General features: G+C 46.3%; 1 protein-coding gene across 1 annotated transcript in view; it reads left to right on the top strand.

The window, feature by feature from the left end:
* Positions 1-13,938: 13,938 nt before the first annotated feature.
* The window catches only part of PLEK (pleckstrin), a 392,598-nt gene continuing 381,330 nt past the window's right edge, over positions 13,939-25,206 (top strand). The window contains exon 1 of the mRNA XM_085612714.1: positions 13,939-14,284. Coding sequence (XP_085468840.1) covers positions 14,237-14,284 — 48 coding nt within the window. The 5' untranslated portion in view covers positions 13,939-14,236. The remainder of the gene's footprint in view (positions 14,285-25,206) is intronic.

Below are 25,206 nucleotides of genomic sequence, written 5' to 3'. Positions count from 1 at the left end.
TGGGCCAGGGGCTCCGAGTATAGGAGGCGGACCCATGCCATAAAGCGCAAGCCGAAGCCCATTTTGCGGAGTACCGCCATCATGTAGGGCCATTCGAGGGTGTCAAAAGCCATGGTGGCGTCAAGCGACACCACCACCGCGTCTTCCTGGATCGTGTGGCACCTCCCCAATACACCATTCAGGCGGCGGATGTTTAGTGCCGTATTACGATGTGGCATGAAGCCGGACTGGTCCGGATGGACCAGCGTGGGAAGGACGGAGTGGAGCCTATTGGCGAGAGTTTTTGCAAGTATCTTCGGCTCTGTGTTGAGCAGGGAGATCGGCCGATACGAGGAACAGGCCTCTCTCGGTTTCCCTTCTTTTGGTATGGTCACTATAGTGGCCAGGCGCTGATCGCGCGGCAATCTCCCCGTCGCCGTGCTTTCTTTGAACATATGGAGGAGGTGCATGCTAAGGACGTCGGGCTTCAGCTTATAGAGCTCAATCGGCAGACCATTAGGGCCAAGAGCTTTACCCGGGCGAAGGTCCGCAATCGCACGTTCCAGCTCGGTCGCGGCAAGGGGGGCCTCCAGGGCTTCACGGTCGGCCTCCGACAGGCAGAGCATGCGAATATCTGCGAGCAAGGCATCAGAGTCCTCCCCCGGACGGTCCGACCCCCTACTGTATACCTGCCGGAAGTGCCTCGCAAATTCCGCTGCAATCTCTCGGGGCTCCGTTACCACGTCTCCCGACGCCGTCCTAATCTCTGGCACCACTGTAGTGTCCCGCTGTTTTTTCTCGAGCCAAGCGATAAGTTTGCCCGCTTTGTCGCCCTGGTCTTATATCCTGCCCACCTTGTGTTGAATGGCAGTCTGGGCAGCGTGCGTGACCAGCTCCCTATACTCCGCGGTTTTAAGGCGCAACCGGTGCTGCACCCCCGGTTCAGTATCCGTGCATGCGGCCTCCTCGAGTGCCCTAAGGTCCGTTTCAACAGAGGCGATCTGCGCCACCCTTTCCTTACGGCTGCCGGAGATGGCCGAAAGGCCTCTCCCCGTAGCACCGTTTTAAAAGCCTCCCACAGGGTGACCGAAGAGCTTGTCGATCCGACGTTTAGCTCGAAGTAGTGACCGATAGAGCTGGACAGCTTTTTTCGCATGTCCTCACTCTTGAGACGCCAGGCGGGTATAGGCAAGACACAGCCCTCCCGGCCACCCCCCAGCGTGAGGTGCATGTATACCGGTGAGTGATCAGAAATGCCGCGCGCCAGGAGGGATGCCTCCCGTATGGTCATGTCAGGCTGTAAGGAAGTCTTAATATAATCTAAAAGGGAAAAAGAGCGATGTGGGCCAGAGTGGAAGGTAGAGTGCCTACTCGTGGGATGCAACAGCCGCCAGATGTCAGTGAGCCCGAAGGCTTCGGGAAGTCTGCCAGCCACCTTTGCCCCTGCGGCGTTTCCCTGGGGGGATGTCTATCAAGGGTTCCGGAGATCACTGCATTAAAGTCACCCCCGATGAGCAACTTCCCGTCGGGGAAGGAGAGCAGGAGTTTACCCAGGTCTACATACGCTTGAGTCTGAAGGCCGGGGGGGATATATGCAGAAATGAGATTTAACCGACGGCCAGCCCATCTCCCCGATAGGCCCGCAAAATGGCCCAGTGGGTCTGTCTCCGTGTGGTCAATGTGGAGTGGCAGGGAACGGCGAAGCAGGATCCCCACTCCCCTAGAGCCAGAGGTGAAGCCGGAGTGCACCGCTAGAGTGTATCCCCATCTGTTGAGGGCCTGACATGTATATCCCATCAAGTGCGTTTCCTGCAGTAACACTACATCCGGGAGGTGGCGTTTGATACACTGTAAGACAATGGTACGTTTGAGCCCATCCCCCAGCCCATTAACATTCCAGCTAAGGACCCTAAGGCTGTATTCCCAGCTACTAGCCATACTCATTACTGTAGAAGCCCGCCTGTCTCCGAGCACCGGCGCCGCCTGCCACCCCGTTCATACTATCAGTGTGTGACCATACCAACCGTCTAACTTCCCCCCCCTCCCACCCACCCCCCCAACAGCTCACAACAATATATACACCAGTTAGGACTACACTTCGTGGATCGGTCCCCGTCTGTCTTACCAGCCCGTCAGTAACCGCTGTAACATCCCCCCGAACAGACCTCCCCACACCCCACCCTGCTCCCTGCTATGCAGGTTTTAAACTACCCACTGCCCCAATTAGCAGAGCGCCTGTCGCCCGACCCACCCCGGAGAGAGTAACCGCCCCCCCCCCGGAGAAACTCTGTTAGGGAGAACGGAGGCCGGCCCCAACTCCAGCCGCCATCACTGTGCAAACTATTGGTCCCTTAAGTGTGTGAGGCAATCAGGGGTCTCTCTCAAGATCATTAAGGGAGGGAGCACACACGCCCGCCCCACCTCCCAGCCACGTCAACCGGGACCCCAGTTCATGCCATATACATTACTGTTCGGTGTGGCCTGATACCATGTTCGGAAGTCTCATCCTGCCGCTGTGTCCGGGAGCGAGTCCCAGCGGGGGCTGTTCGATCTGGACCGCCACGACCTCTGGCTCTGTTCGGCTCTCACTGCGCCTCCGTCCACTGAACCGGGGGACGCTGCTCCTCCCTGCGGCGTGTGGTCACGATCGCGCCCCCTGCGCACCTCCGTCGTCGCCGTATCGAGCCACTCCTGGACCGCCGCCGGCAAGGTGAAGAAGTACGATTTGCCCTCCGCGATGATTTTCAGTTTAGCGGGGAAGAACATCATATATTTTATACCTCGATCCCTGAGTGCCGCCTTGACACCCAGGAACGAGCGGCGCTCCTGCTGAACCCGCAGCGTGAAATCAGGGAAGAATCTGATGGTGGCCCCTTCGTACTGGAGATATCCCTGCTGCCTGGCCACCTGGAGGATGGCGTCCCGGTCCCGATAGTTCAATATCTTAGCGATAATTGTCCTTGGCGGGGCCCCCGGCCTGGGTCCAGGGAGCGGGGCTCGGTGAGCACGCTCGATGGTGAAGAGCTTTGAGAGCCTTCTGGACAGATGATGTAGAATGAGGTCTTCCAGAAAGAGCTCCACGCTGCGCCCCTCCATTCCTTCCGGCACACCTACTACGCGGATGTTGCTCCGACGTGCCCTCCCTTCCTGGTTCTCGAGCCGAAGGGCCATTTGGTGGTGTTGGAGGACGAGCTCGTTGATGCGCCCCTCAAGCCATTTCTCTGAGGCCTGTAGGGCCTTGATGTCAGTCTCATTAGCTTTCGACCTCTCCGTAGTCTTACCAAGGTCCGTGCGCAGCAGATTGACCTCAATCGAGATCTTGTCCATCTTTGTCTCAAGGTTAGTGCCCAGCGTCTGTATCGCGGCCATGATAGAAGTCAGGGAGGGCTCCGCATTCTCCACAGCGGTTTCCACCGTTGCCCCAGACAGCGCCTGACCGGTGGGCACCGCGTATTTATCCAGTTTATTGGTTTGTGTGGGCTTCCCCACCTTCGGGCTCATGGTGGACGTAGTCTGCTGCTCCGTCAAGGACCGTGTCCCAGCCCGGGCGCCGGCAAGCACCCCCGGAGCCTCGTCTTCACCTACGCTCCACCCGGGTGGTGCCCCGTCACCGCACCGCTGGCCGGCCACTGCACCGCGGTATAATCACCGGCGTTCACACTACACCACCCGTCCACCACACCATGGACCACCTTCCACCTCGAGCAGTGCAGCCCACCGTGGGCGGTCGCCACAATAGGGGTCCCTCAAATGCTGGGCGAGGGCCCATGGGCTCGTTCATGTCGCTCCCTCAGGGCAGGCCCCACCGGCTCACCTGTGCTACCGCCGCCAACTGAGGCCGCCACCGGCAGGCCCACCACCCGGGCCTTATTCCCACCGCCAGTCTTGATCGCCCAGGGCCGCCTTACTCTCCGTCACACCGCCATCCTCAATGATGCCTTCACGGATGACCAGGCTCCCTTCGCAGGCCTGCCGTGTCCTTGCGCTGAGCTCCACCCCCGGAGCCCGGCGCGTCGTAGGCCAGCCGCATCCACAGGCCCGTAACGGCCGGGTCGAGAGTTGCGTGGCTCTGCCCCCTGCTCCGGCGTGCTCCCCAGGGTCTCCGCTGATATCCGCCAGTGGCTGGGCAGTGACGACGTGCGGCAGCAGCTTGGTTTCAGCCCGCAATAGTCCGCCCTGCGCCGGCCACACAGTCGATATAGGCCACACGCCGGGACCTCAGGTAGCGGCCACCCCACGTCTCGGGCTCCAGCCGCCTACCAATTCCGCCGCGGCACGAACCGTTGCTGCTGCCGGTCTCCCCTTAGCCTCCGGACGCCGCTCCGAGCGCTGATCAGCCGCGCTACACTTAAGGGAGGTGGCGCTTTGACTTTGGTGCGCGCAACCCGGAGAAATTAACGGATATTCGTGGGTAGTACAGTAAGCTCGGCGGAGCTCAGTCCCTAGGCGGCCATCTTCGTCGGCGTCTGGCCACGCCCCCTCCCAGTGATAGGTAATTTTGATGTCGCATCGATAGATTTTAGGCCCTTCCCTGCCGCGGGTACTTGGCCCAACAATACAAGTGAGGTACCATTTCTATTGGGATACTTGTAGAAATGCTGGAGGGTTGGAAATTTGTTGTTGCTTTCCGCCGTGTGAAAATTTGGGTACAATAATGCAGGGAAAATGTCACAGTCACATTTTGAGGTTTGCAGGACATTGTGGGTAAGATAACATGATGGGATCCACAAGAGAGACATCACCATGCACTCCCATGGGTGTTTCGTTTAACACAAAAACTACAGTTGTTAGGTTATTCTTAAATGAAATGTACAGCTTGGCAGAGAGACAAAACAGACAAAGATTACTGCACAGCCACCTATTCCTCAAGCACACACACATACTGGTTGGATTTGGCATGAGGGCGAGTGATGGTTCAGTATATAAAATTGTATTAACAAGAGATTTCACAAAAATGAAATGCACTGTCAATAATTGATTGGACAAAAAACTGAACCAGTGACTCGCAGCTCGTGAGCTGTAAAGCCACTTCAAGGCACCAACCGCTTTACAGGCCATTCACACACCTTTCATACGTGATACACACAAGACCATTCACACCACCAGACATAAAACCAACACATTACAACATTCTCAAAAAGGGACAAGGTACACCCTGCTTCAGAAAGAAAATATATATATATTACTGCGCAGCCATCTAATCCTCAAGCATACACACATACTGGATGGATATGGCACGAGGGTGAGTGATGGTTCAGTATGTACAATTGTATTAGCAAGTGATTTCACAAAAATGAAATGCACTGTTAATAATTGAAAGGACGAGAAACTGAACCATTGACTCACAGCTCGTGAGCTGTAAAGCCACGACAAGGCACCAACCTCTTTACAGGTCATTCATACACCTTTCATACGTGTGACACATACAAAACCATTCACACCGCCAGCCACGGGCCCAGCACATTACAACACTCACACCAGCAGACAGCGCCATTCAAGGGCCCATCACTTGCACATGCCCACATTCCTGACACAGCAACCACACAAGCTGATGGATTTCGTAGAGTGGCGCTCAGCTAGCAGTGTGTATGTAGTGACCAGCAGCAAGTCACTACTCACATACAGCCAGCCGAGCGCCAGTCCATGTACACCGCTAGCCAAGCCCGAGTCCACGCACACCGCCAGCCTGGCGCCAACTCACGCACACTGCCAGCAAGCGCCAATCCACGCACACCGCCAGCCAAGCGGCAGTCCACGCACACTGCCAGCCAAGCACCAGTCCACGCACACCGCCAGCCAAGTGCCAATCCATGCACACCGCCAGCCATTAGTCAATCTACACACACCTCCAGCCAAGCGCTTGTCCATGCACACCGCCAGCCAAGCGCCAGTCCACGCACACCGCCAGCCAAGCCCCAGCCTACACACACTGCCATCACATTTAGGATTTTTTTATACAAAAAAACACAAACAAATTGCAAACAGATACAAATCTACTAACACAAAATCTGAAACTAAATACATTGCACTAATGCCAACCTTGAAACAGAATAAAAAATGTTAAACAATACAGGCCAGGCAGTTCACTTTCCCACTCATGGATGCTCCCAAAAATTCTTATGCGTGTGGTACGATTTAAAACAACCAGACATACACAGTCCAGGGTTAGAAGGACAGTCGGGGCAGTACATACGAGTCTCCTTCCGCACACCTCTTCGCCAACAGACTCTACATCTCCTAGTGGGAAGTGAGAGGAAGGTATTCAGGAAAGAGGCGATCTTTGAATCTAGCCACATCCTCCACCACTCCAACTCTAGGAACACTTGCCTGTTCCACTAGAACAGGGCTGCCTATTACAGACTCCTGAAACTTAGCAAAAGTCATCTTTGACTCAGGACAAGAGTCCTTGAACACAACAAAAGCACTAAAGGTTGCCAAGTGGAAAAGATGGATAGCCAACTTCTTATACCAAATGTAAGCCTTACGAAGAGCAGCGTAAGGTTCCAACCTCTGATCTACTCTGTCAACACCACCCATGTGCCTATTATAGTCTAAAATGCACACAGGTTTGCGCACTTCAGCAACCTGACCCCAAACAGTCACAGGTGCAGTGCTTTCATCATGGATGGTAGTCAGCATGTAGACATCTCTCCTGTCTGAAAACTTCACAGCTAGAAGATCCTCGCAATGCAACGCACTGCACTGTCCCCGAACAAGCTTTTGACAAACAAGTTCTTTTGGGAAACCTTTACGGTTAGAGCGGATTGTGCCACAAGCAACAGTGCCCACTTTGGCCAATTCCTTGAACAACCGAACACCAGTGTAGAAGTTATCTACATATAAATGGAGGCCTTTGTTAAATAATCCTCTACCAAGTTCCCACACAATTTTCTCAGTCACTCCAAAAGTGGACGGACAACCAGGGGGGGTTAATGCTGGATTCCTTACCGGTGTACACCCTGAAATTAGAGACATATCCAGTCCCACTGTCACACAGCATATACAGCTTAATTCCATAGCGTGCCCTCTTACTAGGAATGTATTGCCTAAAAACCAAGCGGCCCTTGAACAACACCAAAGACTCATCTACTACTATTTCTTTTCCTGGAGCATAGATCTCAGAAAATCGATTAACAAAGTGATCAAGGACAGGCCGAATCGACGGTCACAATCAGAGTGATCTCGTGGCAACGCTAAACCATTATCGACAAAATGCAGCATCCGAAGCAGAAGCAAACACCTATCACGACTCATCACTGCCGGAAATATAGCTGTTGCCATCAAGGGACTGGTAGACCAATATGAAGACATTGATGGCTTCCTTAGCAAACCCATCAAAAAAGTTAATCCCAAGAACTTCTTTATCTCTTCAAGATTTGTGGGAGTCCACCGGGTAGCTCTAGAATGGGGCTTAAGGCTGGCACTGTTGTCCCTTAAAAACTGTTCAGCATACAAATTAGTCTGTTCAACAATCTCTGCCAAAAACACCTCGTCCATAAACAACTGAAAAAAATATATCGGCAAAAAGTTCTCAGTATTCACTCTACACCCTGGAACACCAGTAAAGTCTGGCAATGCCGGCTGCACCATGCCAGGGGCAACCCAGAGGTCATCACTTTCAACGGGAAGTCTTGCAGCCCCAGATGCCTCTTGCCGCACTACACCAACGGGAAGCCTTGCAGCCCCAGATCCCTCTTGCCGCACTACATGAACGTGAAGCCTTGGAGCCGCAGGCTCCAGCCCCGATGCCTCTTGCCGCACTATTGGCACATCAATGTCCTCCTCTAACACAGGCACTTCATCCGCACTGAGGGAAGCTTCATCATCCGATGACTCCATGTGGAGAGAAAATTCACTGCCTGAATCATTCCCTCCCACCTCTGCCTCAGAATCAGTCAGTCTCTGAACCAAGGTCAGAGGAAGACTCAAAAAGCATACCAACAACCTGCTGAGCAGTAATCCTGCGGCTAGCCATTATCCTTACTAAGAAAGGAGACTGCACAAACAAGTCAACAACAACCAACACTGTGCAAAGTAAGTAGTAAACAAAGTGTGGCTTTAGCACAAAGATCTATATACTCAAAAACAATATAACTCTTACCAAAGATAGCTACACTCACCAGCAACTACTCTGCAGAGTCACAGCAAAAAGCAATTATATGCCACTAGAAAGAAAAAACAAAACCAACTACTCATAAGACAACAAAGTACACATCAAGCACTAATGCAAAAAGATTTTGACACTCAAAACACAGAAGCCAAACATAGTGCTATTACTACACCATTTGCAAAAAAACACATTCATGTAGGGAAATTAAACTAATTTAGAGTAAATAGTATAAAATAAATTCGCTTACCAAGCACATGCAACTACACAAGCTGCAAAACCACAACCTGGAACAGTCTAAACTGCAAAAGCCTTGAACTAGAATAAAATAGAGAAATAAAAAAATTACTATCACATTTCACAAACAATATGACAATTAAAATTATAACACACAATGTCGCTACCCAAATGGTCATTCGGCCAGATGGGCCTTCAAATAGGGATGAGAAAAATGGGGATTAGGTGAGGTTTTCCACCAACCCACTCTATCACCCAGATGGGGCAGAAAACACACAGATATTTGTCGCCCCTTGGAAAAAATAAATAGATCCCTGGTGCCTAGTAGGATTTTCGGCCTTACCCACCCACCTAGGGCAGAAAGACCTAAACAATGGGGCAGATCTGTCGGGGCCAGAGAATACACAAACATATTTTAACCTCCTTTGGAAGTGACCCTTGGCCAAGGGGTCACTTCCATCCAAATGTAAATGCCCCCAAATGGAAACCCTGGTGGCTAGTGGCATTTTCTGCCCCCCTGGGGGCAAAACAGCTGAAAAAATGGGCAGATTTGCCCCTGGGGGGGGGCAGGAAAACATTACAAAACACATGCCCCATTTAGGAAGCGACCCTTGCCCAAGGGGTCGCTTCTATCAAAAATAATGGCCCCCAAATTGATCCATGGTGCCTAGTGGCATTTTCTGCCACCCCTGGGGGCAAAACAGCTGAAACAATGGGGCGATTTGCTCCCGGGGGGGGCAGAAAAACATTGGAATATTGATGGGCCTCAAGGAAGCGACCCTTGCCCAAGGGGTCGCTTCCATAAAAAAGATTTGCCCCCAACGTATTCCCTGGTGCCTAGTGGTGTTTTCTGCACCCCCTGGGGGCAAAACGGTCGAAAGAACGGGCCGATTTGCCCCCAGAGGGAGCAGAAAAACATTCCTTAAAATGTGACCCCCTCTAGGAAGCGACCCTTGCCCAAGGGGTCACTACCCCAAAAAAGATATGCCCCCAAAGTAGTCCCTGGTGCCTAGTGGCATTTTCTACCCCGCTGGGGGCAAAGCGGCCGATAAAACGGGCCGATTTGCCCCCAGGGGCGGCAGAAAAACATTCCAATAAATATTGCCCTCTTGGAAGCGACCGTTGCCCAAGGGGTCGCTTCCATTTAAAATATATGCCAAACATAAGAAGTCCCTGGTGCCTGGTGGCATAACGGCCGAAAAAACAGGCCGATTTGCCCCCAGGGGGAGCAGAAAAAAATTGGACTGATTATGGGCCTCAGGGAAGCGACCCTTGCCCAAGGGGTCGCTTCCCTTACACACAAAAAAAAATCCCTGGTGCTAGTGGGATCATTTCCGCTGCACGATCGCGACGCTGTGCGCGATCGTGAAACAGAAATGCCCTGCAAAGAGACATCAGGGGAGAGGAAAATCTCTTTCCTCTCCCCCGATGCCTCGATGCATTCTGCAAACCCCCCCAGGACAAGGAAACCTACCTTCTTTCTCCGACGCTCAGGAAGCAAATGGCTTCCCGAGCGTCTGGTACTTCCTGATGACGTCAGCGTGCGCTATGCGCGCTGACGTCATGGGATTTCCCTGGGGGGGTCGCAGGTGGCAGCGGAAACTCTTCAGCTGCCATCCCCCTTTGTGGGGGCGAAATTGGACACCTGTGGGGGGAGCGCCAGCGCTTCCCCCGTGGGTGGGTCCCATGACGAGCTGGACTCGTCATGAGCACACGTCCACTGTGTGCCATGATGAGACCAGCTCGTCATGAGCAGGGAAGGGGTTCAGAGATATTGAAGACCCATTTTTCATCTTCATTATATCTCACCATGTTTTTAACATGTCCTAGGGCCCTATGAATAAATCATTTCCTGGTTGGGCATCCTAGAGACATTTTTAAACCTCCCCACTTTTTTAGCACATTTCGCACTGTCAACACCCAAAAGAAACACTCCCCTGTAATCCAGGCGTCAAAGCACAGCTGGGTTCCAATCGGCAGCCCAGCTGGGAACCAAATGATGAAGCATAGCACCAACCAGGTTGGTGGGTGAGGGTTCTTCTTACAAATCCATTGGATTCTTGTGCTCCAGTGCTTGACACAGAGTTGGAAAAATCTAAGGATATATTTATAGGACCGTCCACGTTATTGATTTTTTTGCTTGCAAAGAAGAACACAAGTCAAAGAGAGATCGCCACGTGAAGCGACCAAATTCATTTGTAAATTGCCCCAAGATAATGCTAAAGATGAATTGCTGCCCTGTAACTTTTATTATAGATAGTGGTGCATCGATCAATATCATGCCAGTAGAAAAATACAATGAACTGTTCCAGTACCACATCTAACGCCAGTAAAAATAAAAGTGTACACATGGGCTGCTTCTACACAATTACAAAGTCAAGGGTCATTTGTTGTGACCATGAGGCATAAGAAAATGACAATACAAGCACCAATTCATGTCCTCCAAGGAACTTTGTTGAGTACATGTCTGCTCAGTGTTAGCACTGCTGCTAAATTGGGACTGATAGCCATCAACTACAACCTCAATGCACATTCTGAAATAGTAAGGCAATTCCCGTCATTATTTTATGGACTAGGGAAACTTGAGACAATGAAGGTGCAACTTCACATTAATGAGGACATTCGTCCTGTTGCTCAGCGACACTTAGGATTACTTTTTAATTACAGGAGGCTGTAAAGAATGAAAAGAATGAACTAGAAACATTATTAAAGTATGACATCAATAAGCGCACCACAGGTCCAACGCCATGGGTTTCACCCATCGTGTTAGTGCCAAAAAAGGTTCGGTGGAGGTGCGGTGCACATTTTTGTTGATATGCTCCAGGCCAACAAAGCAATCAAGAGAGGAAGACTTCCAGGTCCACACATAGCGGACATGACTACACAGCTGAATGGCACTAAAGTCTTGTTTTGAACAACGGATACCATCAACTCGATCTGGAAGAAAACTGTAGGTACATTATATTTTCAACTCATGCTGGCTTGTTCAGACTCTGCTTTGGTGTGTTGTCAACTGCAGAAATTGTTCAGGATGTCATTTGCAGAGTAATTCAACCTGAAACATGCTTTTAAATACAGTGATGATATAGTTGGAGCCACAAGAAAGGAGCATGACAAAGCTCTTACACAAGTATGCCGTTCACTTGCTTACACAGGTCTCATTTTAAATTCAGAAAAGTGTGAGTTTCATAAAACCTAACATATTTTCTCTGAAAGGAGAATGACTCCTGACCCTGAAAATGTACAAACATTGCCATCTACTTGTCCCCCACAAGATGTAAACATGCTGCATGGGTAGCTACTGCTCTAGATACATTTGTGACTTTGCCATGGTGAGTGCCCCATTCAGAGAGTTGACAAAGAAGAATATTCCTTTTCAGTTATCTTCGGAATGTGACTGAAGTTTCAATAAAATCAAACGTAATCGAAAATCCAACTGAAATGGCTTATTTTGATCCAAAGTTACATACTGAGATCATAGTAGAAGCAAGCCCGGTGGGTTTGGGCGAGATCTTTGCTCAACACAATGGACATCCAAATGCTCAAAGACACATTGTTGCCTATGCTAGTGGACGTTTATCTCAGAGTGAATGTGCCTATTCCAAGCCAGAAAAAAGAGCCTGGATGTAGTGTGGGCATGTGAAGATTTTCATGTGTTTCTGTACGGGAAGAATTTCACCCTTGTCACTGACCACTAGGCATTGTCCACCATTTTTGAAAATCCAAAAGCCAAGATGCCCCCTCGCATCGAGAGATGAGGGTTGCAATTGCAAGAATATGATTAGACTATTGTGAGTAAGCCGCGGAAGGATCAAAACCCACAGATTAGTTCTCCTGAGTGCGGTTACAGCTTCACAGTGGAATGTCTAAAGCGGCTGAATAGTATATCAATTTCATAGTAAAGTCCAGCACCCCTTCAGCTTTATCCATTGAGGAGATGAATGCTGCTACCCATACAGACAGAGACATGCTCACACTCAAGGATATCATTGTAATGCAATCATGGTGAAAACATACTTAACCTCTCACGGATGATGCTGAATTTCAAAAATTCAAAAATGTGCAGGAAGAACTTTCCGTCACTCAAGAAGGTATGGTGCTAAGAGGTTCGAGAATAGTCATACCTGAGTGCTTGAGGCAACAAGTCATTGAACAGGATCACGATGGACATCGTGGCACTGTTGCCACCAAGAAAGCCCTCAGAGAGTGAGTATGGTTTCCTCACCTTGATGAGCGAGTCGAGAAGGAACTTAAAACATGTCACCTGTGTAACTGCTTTTCTCCCAAAACAACACAGGATCCAGTAAATATGTCTGACCTTCCTAAACAAGAGTGGGAGAAAATGTGGATCCTTAAATTGCAATCGTCTCTTGGTAGTAATTGATGGGTACTCACGTTTTACCTTAGTGGAAGGTTTATCATCGACCACCCATGACAAAGTCATCGAGAGGCTGGATGATATTTTTTCAGCGTGTAGTGTTCCCTCCATTCTTAAATCAGACAACGGTTCACCCTTCAATACCAGAGAGTTTAAGGACTTTCTTAGTCGCTTGAACGTCAAGCATCAGAGAAGCACCCATATCTGAGCACAGGCAAAGTGCGTTGTTGAATGATTTATGGACACCCTGAAGAAAGTGGTTCAGCGCATTGTGCTAGATGAATTGATCTCAAGTCAGGCTAATGTCTAGCCCTTTGTGCCTATTGGTCAACTTCCCATTCTACAACAGGTGATATTTTGTCTGTACTTTTTATTTAACAAAGGGGGAGATGTAGGGGTGTGTGATCATTTTCAGTATGAGCCTTGTGGTACTCAGCGGACTCCTCACAAAGTTACGTAATCAGTTGGGAGGTATTTGGGTGTGGTCAATAAAGTTTATAGCATAGTGTGTTCAGCTAACGGTTGCATGCCAAAGAATAAAGACGTGTGTTACAGAGCTCCATGTGTGGCGTGGTGATTTGCGTGCTCCGGAGCTAGGGAGGACACAACCAAAAGCCGGAATGAAGTCTTGGGCATGGCCACTGGAAATATGTGATTTTGCAGCTGCGACATTTCCGTATAGTTATGAGTACATGTCTCCTTTCTGTTGCTTATTGTGTATTTGAGTGTTGAGCTGGTGCTACTGAGGTGAAATCTGTATCCATACTGTGTTAACATGAGCACAAATGACAAAATATCGAAGCAATATAATCACAGAATGTGCTGCATAAAGCCACATATTTTACCATTGCTTGCCGCATAATTTGGTCCTATGCAAATAATTCCGGTAGCCCTGGTCCACGGTAAAGCCGTACAGAATATTACCTCTGCAAATAGCACATGTTACCCCCTAATCTCCATGCATGGTAGAGGCTGGGGGGAGGAGTGTCACTTCACCTAGGGCGGCGATATATGTTGCACAGACCCGTGGTAGCACAGGAGACGGCCAGAAGGATCTCGTATCTTACATAATAGCTGCATATTTTAAGATAGTACCATAACCGCTGCAAAGCAGCTTAAATACTACAAGGAAGCAAAGTTTGCAGAATGCCGGATGACGACCTAATGGAAAGATTTGAAACGCCTTCACTTATTTCAGCAGCGCGGTATGTGAACATTCAAGAAAATCTCCACCCTCAACTAGACTGTATGTTTCTAAAGCTAAACTAAGCTCTACTGCAAACATCTTATAGAAAGTAACTCCCTCAAGCCACGCTTGAGGTGCTCTTTATCCGGACTGTGTCAGACCCGTACTCGGGCCCGCTGGAGTTCCCTTTTGTGGTCTTCCTCCCACGTATGAGGAAGTCCTTCAGCTCACACGTGATTGGCAGGCGGTGGCACTGCGGGAGCCGACAGAGCAGCGCACCACACCACACGGTGCCCTTCGCATCACTGCAGCGTCCGCGGTCCGAGGACAGCCGCCCCCTCAGCACAGCATGGAGAGAGAACCGAAGAAAATACGGGAGGGATACCTCGTCAAAAAGGTAGGCCGGCCGGCGTCAGCACGCTTTCTCCATTGTGGCAGCTGGCAGGCAGAACGCAACAGGTGAGACCTGCGTTGTTGAAAACACACTGAGGCACACTCAAAACATTGCAGACATCTCACGACAACTCATAGTTTCCAGAAAAAGCTGCACATTGTAGTCGACCATCTCCAGTAGCATTTTTTAAAGCGGAACCGACCTACTTTGAGGTAGAAGTGGATTTTACTTATAACATTAGCGAGATAGAGAAACAGGGCTGCCTGTCATGTATTTACTGTCAGATGTCCGGTAGTGGTTCCTAGTTTTGGAGCGAAAGTCTCTACGCACGTGTGTGGCTAAACCATACTGAACAGAAGCAGAACTGGTTACGGCTCATTCACAGCCATACAGTAAATCAGGGGTAATGTCTTTGTGACCAAATCTATGTGGTAACCATAGTTATAGTGCTCCGGGCATTTTATGCAACAAGGTAGTTTACTGTTTCCTGGAGAAATGCGTGTGTTTTAAAGATCAGAAATCACAAAGGAGATCCCCTATATTGTAAAAATAGGGACGAGGGAAAGTATTTAAAAAGTAAAACAAGTCCCTAAACAAAAAGTAACACTCATAGCTGCAGGAATCATGTACTATTTAGTGATCCTAGGAGATTACATTAATCAAGTTATATTGTCACAATACGTTACTAGTTCAAAAAGCACTATTCACATATGAGTCCTCAATTCAAACACCTATTTGTAAAATATTCCAGATATCAGACACAATTTTTGTTCATATAATATACAAATTCAAATTGTATTCATAGTTGTGGATTAAAATCAATATACATATAAAAATTACAATCAGAAAATTCTGTGCAGATGATTACAATTAAAAATCAAATGACTACAATCAATATTTATTAAAAACCAGAAAACTACAAAAAGTCGACGCGGCGTTTCGGTGCAGTGAGATCTACCACCTTCTTCAGGACAAAAGTTTTCTACTCGAAATATATCAATGCTTCCTTTCTATGATTCGACTGGTAAGCATTCTTATGGATACATATGTGGATAAAAAACCATGGAATTGCCTATTATGCTATAGTGGTGTCCGATAACAAGCCCAGCCCTTTTGACCGTAAATCTGATGAGCCTTGATTCAGCTCCACCTCTTTGATGTCTATGCGATCTTTTTTATTCTGATTTGGCTGCTATCTTTATATTGCAACACGAAGTTTAAAATTTAAAATCTGATCAAAAAGCTCCGGCCTCCCTGCTCCCTGTGATCGTGACGATCTTTTTTATCAGATTTTAAATTTTAAACTTCACACACATATACGTGTCCTTTAACACAAATACACATGAAAAAAATGTCATGGCATATACCATATATGCAGAGGGTAGAAACCACATTATTACAAGTGTTGGGGGGCATCATAACCCATTGAAGGCTTCACATCTTGTGAGTCATGACCCCTCCGTTAACTCAAAAATGGTCATAAATTAAGGAATACCAAGTGGCCTGTCTGAGACGTCGGCTGGAGGGAGCTGACTTCTTCCATATGATTTGAGACTGCTCGATCCTCACGTCTAACTGGGATATGGTACTGAATCTCAATAACATTGCAACAGGACAGGACCCTGGAAGTATGCCTAATGGGGTTGCTTCTCAAGCCCAAAGCTAAGCTGATTACTACTAAGTTCGCTGACTTGGACTCCGTCCTATCACAGTGGCACTTATCCATGGTTTTGAAACCCCCCACGGGTCCCCCCTGCAGGAATGGAGACAGGAGTTGTCCTAATGGAACAGAATACAAAGGAACTTTATTGAGGGTGGATGCACAGAGGTCAACGCAGCCATGAACACGTATATGCATGGTGCCTGATAACTTTAAGGTTGCCCGATTATTGCTGAAGAGGGCAGGCTGGTGTCCCTCTCAGAAGGGGTTTCCTAGGACGAGGGATGAAGTACTGGACACCCCCCACGGGGCCATTGGCTTTATTGGCTCTCCCACCTCGATACCATGCTTCTGGGCTGATGACACACCAAGTATACCCCAGGACTCGGCTGCCCCCACTTGCCACCCCATTACGCAGACAATGCCACTAATGGAACAGGAACCCAGTGGCTGCGTTCTGTTCATGTTTTTCGCTTAGGTTATTGCTAAACAGTTTCTTTCATCCCACATCTACTCCTGGTGATTTCCTAGATTTAGTTCATGTACTTTGTTCGCATGAACTGATGCCCCCTTATAATGCACTTAATTGCAGATCGACCTCTTTGTTCTGTATAAATTATGCTTACTTATGCAACTTTCTGTCGCAGAGATACCACGTACAGCTTTTCTTTGCTATGTGCTCACATTGTGCGAAACACTTCCTAATGGGCTTATATACGATATACCGAAAATTTCAACAAAATATGTTGCAAAAATAACCTTGCCATTCCAGCTTGAGGGCTAAATTTCTGCAGCCCGGTGATTCTTAAATTGTGCCAGGACCCTGGTTACCTACTCAAAGTATTTTATGGCAAAATATTCTTTCTCTATTTCGCCAATTAATTAAATTAATTGCTTTCTCCTCAACTAATTGCTCTTGCATACCAAGCCCTTCTCTAGTCCTGATGATGACTCTGACATTATATGAGGTTGAAAAGTCATCGACGATCATGGCAATCTGAACATAAAATCTCATTCAAAGTTGCATTCATGATGCATCATATTTTGAACCACGCAGGCCTATAGGTCTATGAGCCAGGTACTGCTGGAAATTTACAAATGTGATCTAAAGAAATGTAAAAAGAAAGCACCCATATGAAAGCCGCCCACTTGAAATCAGTCCATATTAGCATTGAAGCAAACTATCAACATTTTTGCAAACCCATGAATACCTGTTTTTTTTCCAGTTATTGTGTTAGTACGTTATACCTTGATTGTCTGTCTTTTGCGCCATGAGAGTCATCAGTGGAATGCGATTGCATTGTACAAAATACCCTATTAATTGATCAATAAATACGCAAATGCATACATTATTTAAGAGGTGGACACCATCAGACAATGGATGATCACAATATGCTAAGAATGACGACCATTTTGACGGATCAACAACCCCAGATTTCCCCGGGCTACAGGTTCCATTCTGCCCTCTGCAGCAGGTCCTACAGTAGGCTGCCAATCTTGCTCACTGTCTACCCAGGTCCCACCTTCAGCCCTTGCTCTTTCTCTGATGCATGTGAAGTGCCGTATATTAATTTAAGGAAGTAGCCGGAGCTGGGAGAGACAACATGATGCCATACAGATGCAGCACAGCGTCTGCAGACTGAGTAAGCCAATAAGCAATTGGCTCAAGTGGTGCCGCCAACCAAGAGGAGAATATGTGGGTGAGAATTGGGTACCGGGCATGACTTCTGAGATTTATGCGTCTAGCTCAGTGGAATTACTATGAAAGGGAGGGTTTACGGCACATTTAGTCGGGGTCAAATATTTGGACTAACAATTATATTTAATCCGGTACATTGCCTACCACTACATCGTCATGCTAAGCATAATATTATTATTTTTACCTCCGCATCATCCACCCAACCCTATTAACTATTGTATCTTCTATTATACTTACCTTACGATATAATCCTTAGGTCAATGTAGTAGATGCAATATTAGTGTCATGCGATATAATGTATCCAATTTAGAGGGAGTAATTCAAAGGAAGCTGGTATTCTTTATTTTACAATGCTCCTCGTCTCTTACTTTGTATTCAGCACATGCATAGAAACATGTAAAAAAAAGACCAGCTCATAGATTAGCTTGCAGTCCGATTCCCACCTAGAGGAGAGCTCTCCAATGTCAGAGGCAGGCGAGTCCTGCTCATCACTTCTTCCGCCAACTGGAAATCTAGCCTACAATGTGATGAGGGAAATGGACACAGGCCCTTTGAGGTCTTCCAAAAGTATAGTATTCCCAGATTAGAACCATCCTTAGAGCCTGTTACCTGTGGAATCGTTTTATGAAGAACAGCCATGCCAGACCATCCAAGGGACTATGCTGATGATTTTAAACTCAAATCTATTGCAAATCAGTTGAGTTTCTTTAAGATGCTGTTGGTGTTGCATGTGTAAATTAGACCTAATTATCACAGTGCAAGTTGTAGTTCTTAGAAATCAATGAAGGAATTAAAGTATCCTACAAAGGCATTGCATTATTTAATGTATGGTTTATGTTCAAGATGTCCTCAAAAAGATATCCTGTAATACCATTGATAGCTTGAATGGGATAGTCGTCAATAATTATTTGAACCAGATTTGAGTATTTCTGTATAGTATATCACAAAATTGAATTAGGAGGTCTGTTTTTGTGGTGTTGTAGAAAGACTCTTTCTTAAAGTAGTTACCAATAATGAAACTTATATAAGCTCAGTGAAGTGTTGTCCCTTGCAAGACCACCATACTTTCCCACAATCAGCCGAATACAACTGTGACTCTTTGACTATGAACTGTATCACATAGTCAAACTGAGGCTGGACATGAGTGGGGAGCAAACTCAGTGGAAATGACTGGTTCTTGGTGAATTATATTGATGGCCGGCCATGGGTAAAATTGCTTCTAATGTACCTGATTACTGTTATTTTGTAATTCTTTGACATCTTATGTCGGTGAAGATTTGCAAAGTGCCATTGATTCCAATCTAAAACTTTATGCTTTTAGAATAGGTATTAATACGGTGTATGTTTGTGTTAAGTAATTGACATAAAAATATGAAAACTGCGAGAGGTGTATAGGTCTCTAATAAAAATATTTATCGAGGATTAATACAAGTATTCCCACATCTGCAATGGCTAGCTTTGGCAGAATACTGCATACAATACACAACACTACACACTTAAAAGTACATCAGTGCACTTTCGGACATATGTAGAAGGTAAACATTATCAACTGTATCGATTGTTTGCTCATTCTTGTGAAAACGTATTCCAAGAAGCACTACTACTTGTGATAGTGCCATACCAGACCTCTCTTCTATCCAACAAATAGGAGCCAAATCACTCCCCAATACAAGCATGACATACTGGTACGCCATAATAAGAACTGAAGACAGAAGGGAAGACTCAGGGTTCTAAGGCTGTAAATACATAAAAACTGCATTGATAGATAGAAATGCAAGCATTAGCAAAGGAAATAGGTCTGGGCTTTATATACCAATGCATGCAGCGTTATGACAGTAGTGCGCGTCAACTGGAGGGAGCCAGCAGAAGCCACAGCGGTCAATCATTGTAAAGTAGTCCCTCATACTGTTCACTACAAGCACTTGACTGGGTGCGCAAGGGTACCCCCAAACACCCATTAGCATTCGGTGAGAGATGGATTCTCCACTGATTTGAGCCAAGACATGATTGACAGAGTCTCAAGCCAATGATTGAAAGAAGTAGGTCAGAGAAAGCCAGTGAGTGCAGTGACGCCCACTCTATGTTTATTGTTAGCAAAATGTCTGTGTGGGATCTGTGCTGTCAAAACCCAGGCCTAAAAAGGAACTAACCTAGGCTAATGTGTGAAGAAATATCTCAGCAGGGTCATAATGAAGTTCCCTTTAGATTAGGAAATAATTCATTGACACAGCAGAGACTGGTGGGTGTTGAAAAGTAACTGTAGCGGATTTGACTGCGGTTATATTGGTTCCTCCCAGTACGAATCTACGTGCCCTGGCAAGACAAGAAAAAAAGATAAAAGGTATTTTAGAAAAAAAAAAACCTTACAGTAAGAGTTAGTACCTAATGAATCATTTACAGCAGCATTATAAAATAGGTACATAACCCTTTAATTACTGATTATAAATTCGACCCATTTGCAGGCCTCATGTTTCTCAACTCTTGGCATCCATCTGTTATTTCATGCTATCTGCGAACAACCCTTCGAGGGGATGCACTTCACCATGCCTACTTCCACATCAGATTGGCTAATTGAAGGAAGTATTTGTAATCTCTAAACAAAAGAAGGTGCTTCCTACCAGCGCTTGATGACGCCTGCTGCTAGGTGTCTACTGTTTCACTGCTCATAGAAGAAGGACGCGGATACACATTTTGTTCTGCTTTTGCAAAGTCAAATGTGAGTCTAAAGTGAAGGGAAACGTACACAGTAAAAGTTCTCCAAAATAAAATGTATTTCTTTTCCTTCCATTGACCAATAACGGTGCTGTCTGGGGGCCGCAATCCTTGATTCGTCAGTTCCCCATTCTGCAGACACCAAATGTGACATCAAACGTGATCACAAAGTGGAATGGCTCCGTGTTTGCAGAGCACCGCGGCGGGGCTTTAAACACATGCCCCAGCGTTGTGAAGCTATCAGTTTGGCGCTCACACACGACAGCCTTAAGGGTTCGAAATCAAACCCTGGCAGGACGACAATAGCACACCCTACATAAAAGACAAGTCACATACTCGCTGCTGCAGGGATCTAAGATACAGAACACTGTGCGGTTCTGTCCCACTGCATTTGATCTAGTCCTTGCAACTTCAGGGCATCACTGGTCTCAATTGATTTAACAAAGGATACATTTTTAGTCGCTAAAGTGTTTAATGGCGCCCGTCTTATTTGTTTCATGTGACTTGTCGTTGGCTCTCAGAATATGTCCAGTCTATAATGAGACCCATGTCTTACATAAGTTTCCTGGTATTTATTTTTTCACATCTGGTGCAAACGTGACCTATAAATGTGTTTCTTTTAAGACGCCAGGGCGCAGGAGGTATAGGCTGACAGCTTTATTGAGTGCAGAACAACATCCCCTGTCACGCCCTCCCACTTCAGCAACCGCCTGCGCTCTCTACTGGATTCCGCAACCGAGAATCCAGTGTGGATGGTGACCAGTTGCCACGATACAACGTCTTCAATAATACAGAGTTGCCCATATTTACTCATGTGATGCTAAACTGTGGTTTGCAATTCAAAGCAGCGCAAAGAGCACCGCAGATCAACTTTGTAGGCAAGTCTTTTTGAACCCTCAAGAATGTATGGAAAGGTGGCGTAAGAGGCAGGAACAGCACAAACCCCCCCTGGATTCCACACGGAGCCAGGTCCATTAAATTAGTATGACCTGGCTTTGCATGGAATGTTAGCACCGAATTGAACCACTCGCAAACAATGGGCCAATGGGATGTTGCATGATCTTCCGCGCGAAACATGTCATTTTAGCAAACTTGCAAATCTTAGGCACTTACCCTATTGACTTTGTCAACGCCTGCTTCTGTATTTATGGACCATAATGTGTGAGGTATCTATGGCTATATGTTGTATGTTAGTGTGTGTGTGTGTCTGCATGTGTGTGTGTTTGTACTAAGAACCACCTTTTTATTTTTTGTTCAGCAAAGCCTTCAGCCACATTGGTGAAAGAGAGAGACAGAGAGGGATGAACCACAGGTTCATGTTTTATGTGCAGGAAATCCGTCAACCATGTTGGTGGAAGAGAGAGAAAGGATTGGAAGTAGGAGGGCCACAGCTCTCTCCTATAAGATTTGTGTCATCGGGCATAGCCTGGTAGATCGTATCAGCACACACAAAAGTATTGATTTCTGAGACATCTGTCCCATTTTTATGTAACTATTTTATCTAACTCTGTCTTCTCTTATTAGTCCCATCATTCATAGAGCTGGTGTTGCTACCTATATGATGGCATACATCCTAATTCTGCATATTTCTATTCCATCACAAAGCTACGTAGAGTGTAGTACATTTCCAGGACAAAAATTGTTAGGATATGCTTAATTGGTTTCATCCAGTGTCTCTCCAGCCCCAAGGTTCGTAAGGGAGGGTTGTAATGCACCCTTCACATCGCCAGCATATGTACACATCTTATAAAGCCATCGAGTCTACAACCATTGGCCAGGGCACACTTCTTTGATGCACTATATCATTTTATTAGCATCAAAAACAATGAAAGGGAGTTCATCCTACACTGGATGCGACCCTCGTTATATGTGTCACTTACACATTGTTGAAGATACCGATACCCTCAGATATCGCCCAGCATCCGCACAGCGACAGTGTAAAGGACAGCAATATATGATGAATGTATCATGTAAGCAGCAAAGACACAAACACTGATTATATGCTAAAGACTCACAATTCATCTCCTCCCATGAAGACATCCAAACCCGGCCTGCTCCTCCAGGCAGGGCCATATGTGGACTTGCTTGCATTGTGTCTGATAGCACTGTGGTCCCAAGGTAGGACAGTCGTTTGCTCTGGTTTACTTTGTGTTTGTTTGGACTCCTGAGTTTTGACTTCTGCTGTGATGTGAGGATGCCAAACATGCCTCCAGCACAGTATGCTGAGTGCAGATTGCCAATTTCTCTCATGCCTTGTGTTTTCACTTTTGCTGAAGACCTGCCCTAGCAGTATCCAGACACTGGGACATTTGATGGGAATAGCTATCATATTCATATCATATTGTGCAAGTATAGATGTTCATTTACACAAATGGATTTGCTTTAATGTATGAATGTTAGCATTACCTTAATTTAGCAATATTCCTCTGTGACTTAGATTCCCACAGTGCAACTGTAATCTCCCACACGTATGACACTAAAGAAAACTCTAGATTCAGAATTAGACTTTGGTAGCACCAAAGGCTTTCTCCATTTCTGTATTTGTAACTACTCTAAAAAGCGCACAACACTAGAGATGAATTGTGAATATCTATTTTATTTCGTGAAGACTGTTAATTGAAAGGTGCTGTATTTTCCGATTCAGAAGTGAGTTACATCTCCTCGGCTGAACGAGAATCTAGTTGGTGTATGCTAAAAGGCCACTGCAAGTTCAACCCGTTCCAGAGTTTAAAGATTGCCCTAAACATTAGACAGGGCCAGTGGGAAGAGCAGTTAGGGCTTAACTTGTTTCTGACACGAACCTGTGAAATGGCCTTTTGTTCTGCTTGTTTTCCGGAGAACACCATGAAAGACATACTGAATTCAGTGCTAAGTGGGATGTCTGTTTGTTCATTTCATGACAAATTACTTTTTTACCGTAGAGAAGTAGTTTCCTTTCTGAGGGCGGAGTAAGTGAAGGGTCAAATATTCTTAAGAGAACCCTACCTCACAATTAGGAAAATCCTCCTTGTTGGATTTTGCTTCCACAAGGGATTCTGTGAGGTTGGTTGACAAAAGTGAAATTCCCAGAATTAGACTTATATTGCACGGTAAAAAAGTGGGAGGGTAAAGTCTGAGACTGGTAGAGGATGAATGAAATGTCCCTACCAAAGGTGTTGCAAAACTTTGCTTTAAAATCCTCTACATGTGTATTTTTCCTCATATAAAAACTTGGAAGTGCATCAAAAACAGATATTTCTCGGTCTGTGGCTTTGAAAAACCATAATTCAGCAACAAAGACTGAGTGAAAGAGTTGTTTCTCCCTGCAGATTGTATTCCTTCATAAAAGACTTGGTTCACGACTGGGTAATCCTGTTTCGTGAAGGTTTTCTGTATTCAACGGGAACTGCTGGCCTGTGGAGCATTCCAATTTAACTGGCAGTAGTGGAATGTAAAGTGGGCTGAAGTTAATTTTCTAAGAGCTACTTTGCTGTGAGCCATAAGTCCTACTGTGTGATTTAATTGAAATTTGAAGAGATGCATGCGACAGTAGAAGTCAATGAGAAATATCACAATTAACCTAAAGGTTGGGAGGGCATCTGTAAGAAAATCGGCTATTAGTTGTGAAGGATGTGAGTCCTTTTCAAGTAATAAATCATCAACCTTCCTTTTCCTGGATACTCTCTCAGGATAGTGAAGCAGTGCAGCTCAAGGCCTACTCAGGGTATGTGGTGTGGGCGCTTGTAACCTCAGCATGCTGGTATGCAACAAAAACACTCAATCAATTATTGCCCCACATGTGCTTTGTCTTATAAAAAATAAAAGTACTTTATTACGGGCACACTACTAAATAGTAGGGGTTAATTTATAAATATGTGTATTCAGGTAGATGGAAATACCTCTGGTGACATCCTCATATCACTTTACACCCTAGTGGATACTGAACTCTATAATCAAAATACCCCCACCCATATAAGACACAATACAGACAGTGCCTTAGCAAAAAGACAGGCTTTGTAAGTGAGTCACTGCATTGATAAAAGTAGAAATATGCCATTACAAGCCAGTACTATAGCACTGCAATCCATAAAGTGTGGTACAGTCTTGCAATGATATTCATTAAGTCTTGTCAGAATTCAGCGTTACCCTTGGCGTTGGTAATAAAGCAACTCAAATTATGGTAATAGCTATGTCATTAAAACATGTAATGATTGACTGTTAACTTATTGCTTGTCAAAAAAACCTTTTAATGACCTTGATTAAAGCACATACGATTGCATTGGCATTTTGTAATTGTAAATAAAACAACATAACTCAGTGGGTGAATCATTCTTCTACTTTTAGCTTGCTTTAGACCACACAAAAGGGGTCCCTGCACTCCATGGTCCATGTACACAAATATAGGCTGCAGGAGTGCTTTAAGCATGATGAAACATCTCTCAGGGGAATTAAAATTACCCCCTTAGATGTAGGGCAACATTTTTGGTCCATTTTGGAGAGGGGCTACAGCACATCTGCCAGCCCCCCAAACATTTTCTGACATCGTTAGTGGTGCCCCTGCCCTCACTGGCACAACACACTGGAAAAAGTTAGAATGGAAGGCACTCCAGAGGATTCCTTGGCGCTCCTTTTTCAATCTGTTCATTTTTTTAGGTTGAGCCTATAGCGGTAGCGCGCATGCGCTGCTCGCTTTGCGAGGCATGCCGTATTTAGTATGAAGTGGAAGCTCCGCCCACTGTACGCCCATCTTTTTCATTGGTTTAGGTCCTAAATGCTGCCCTCCGATTGGTTTTAGGCCTATTAGTCCCTCCTCATGACGGCCATGTCATCATTAGTATCCTTTCATGGCTACTGGCCCCTTTACTTCAAAAACTA

This window comes from Triturus cristatus, chromosome 6 (genome assembly GCF_964204655.1).
Source record: "Triturus cristatus chromosome 6, aTriCri1.1, whole genome shotgun sequence".
NCBI lineage: Eukaryota > Metazoa > Chordata > Amphibia > Caudata > Salamandridae > Triturus > Triturus cristatus.
The sequence above is the reverse complement of the archived record's forward strand: the minus strand, read 5'-3'. Positions and strand labels throughout refer to the sequence as shown.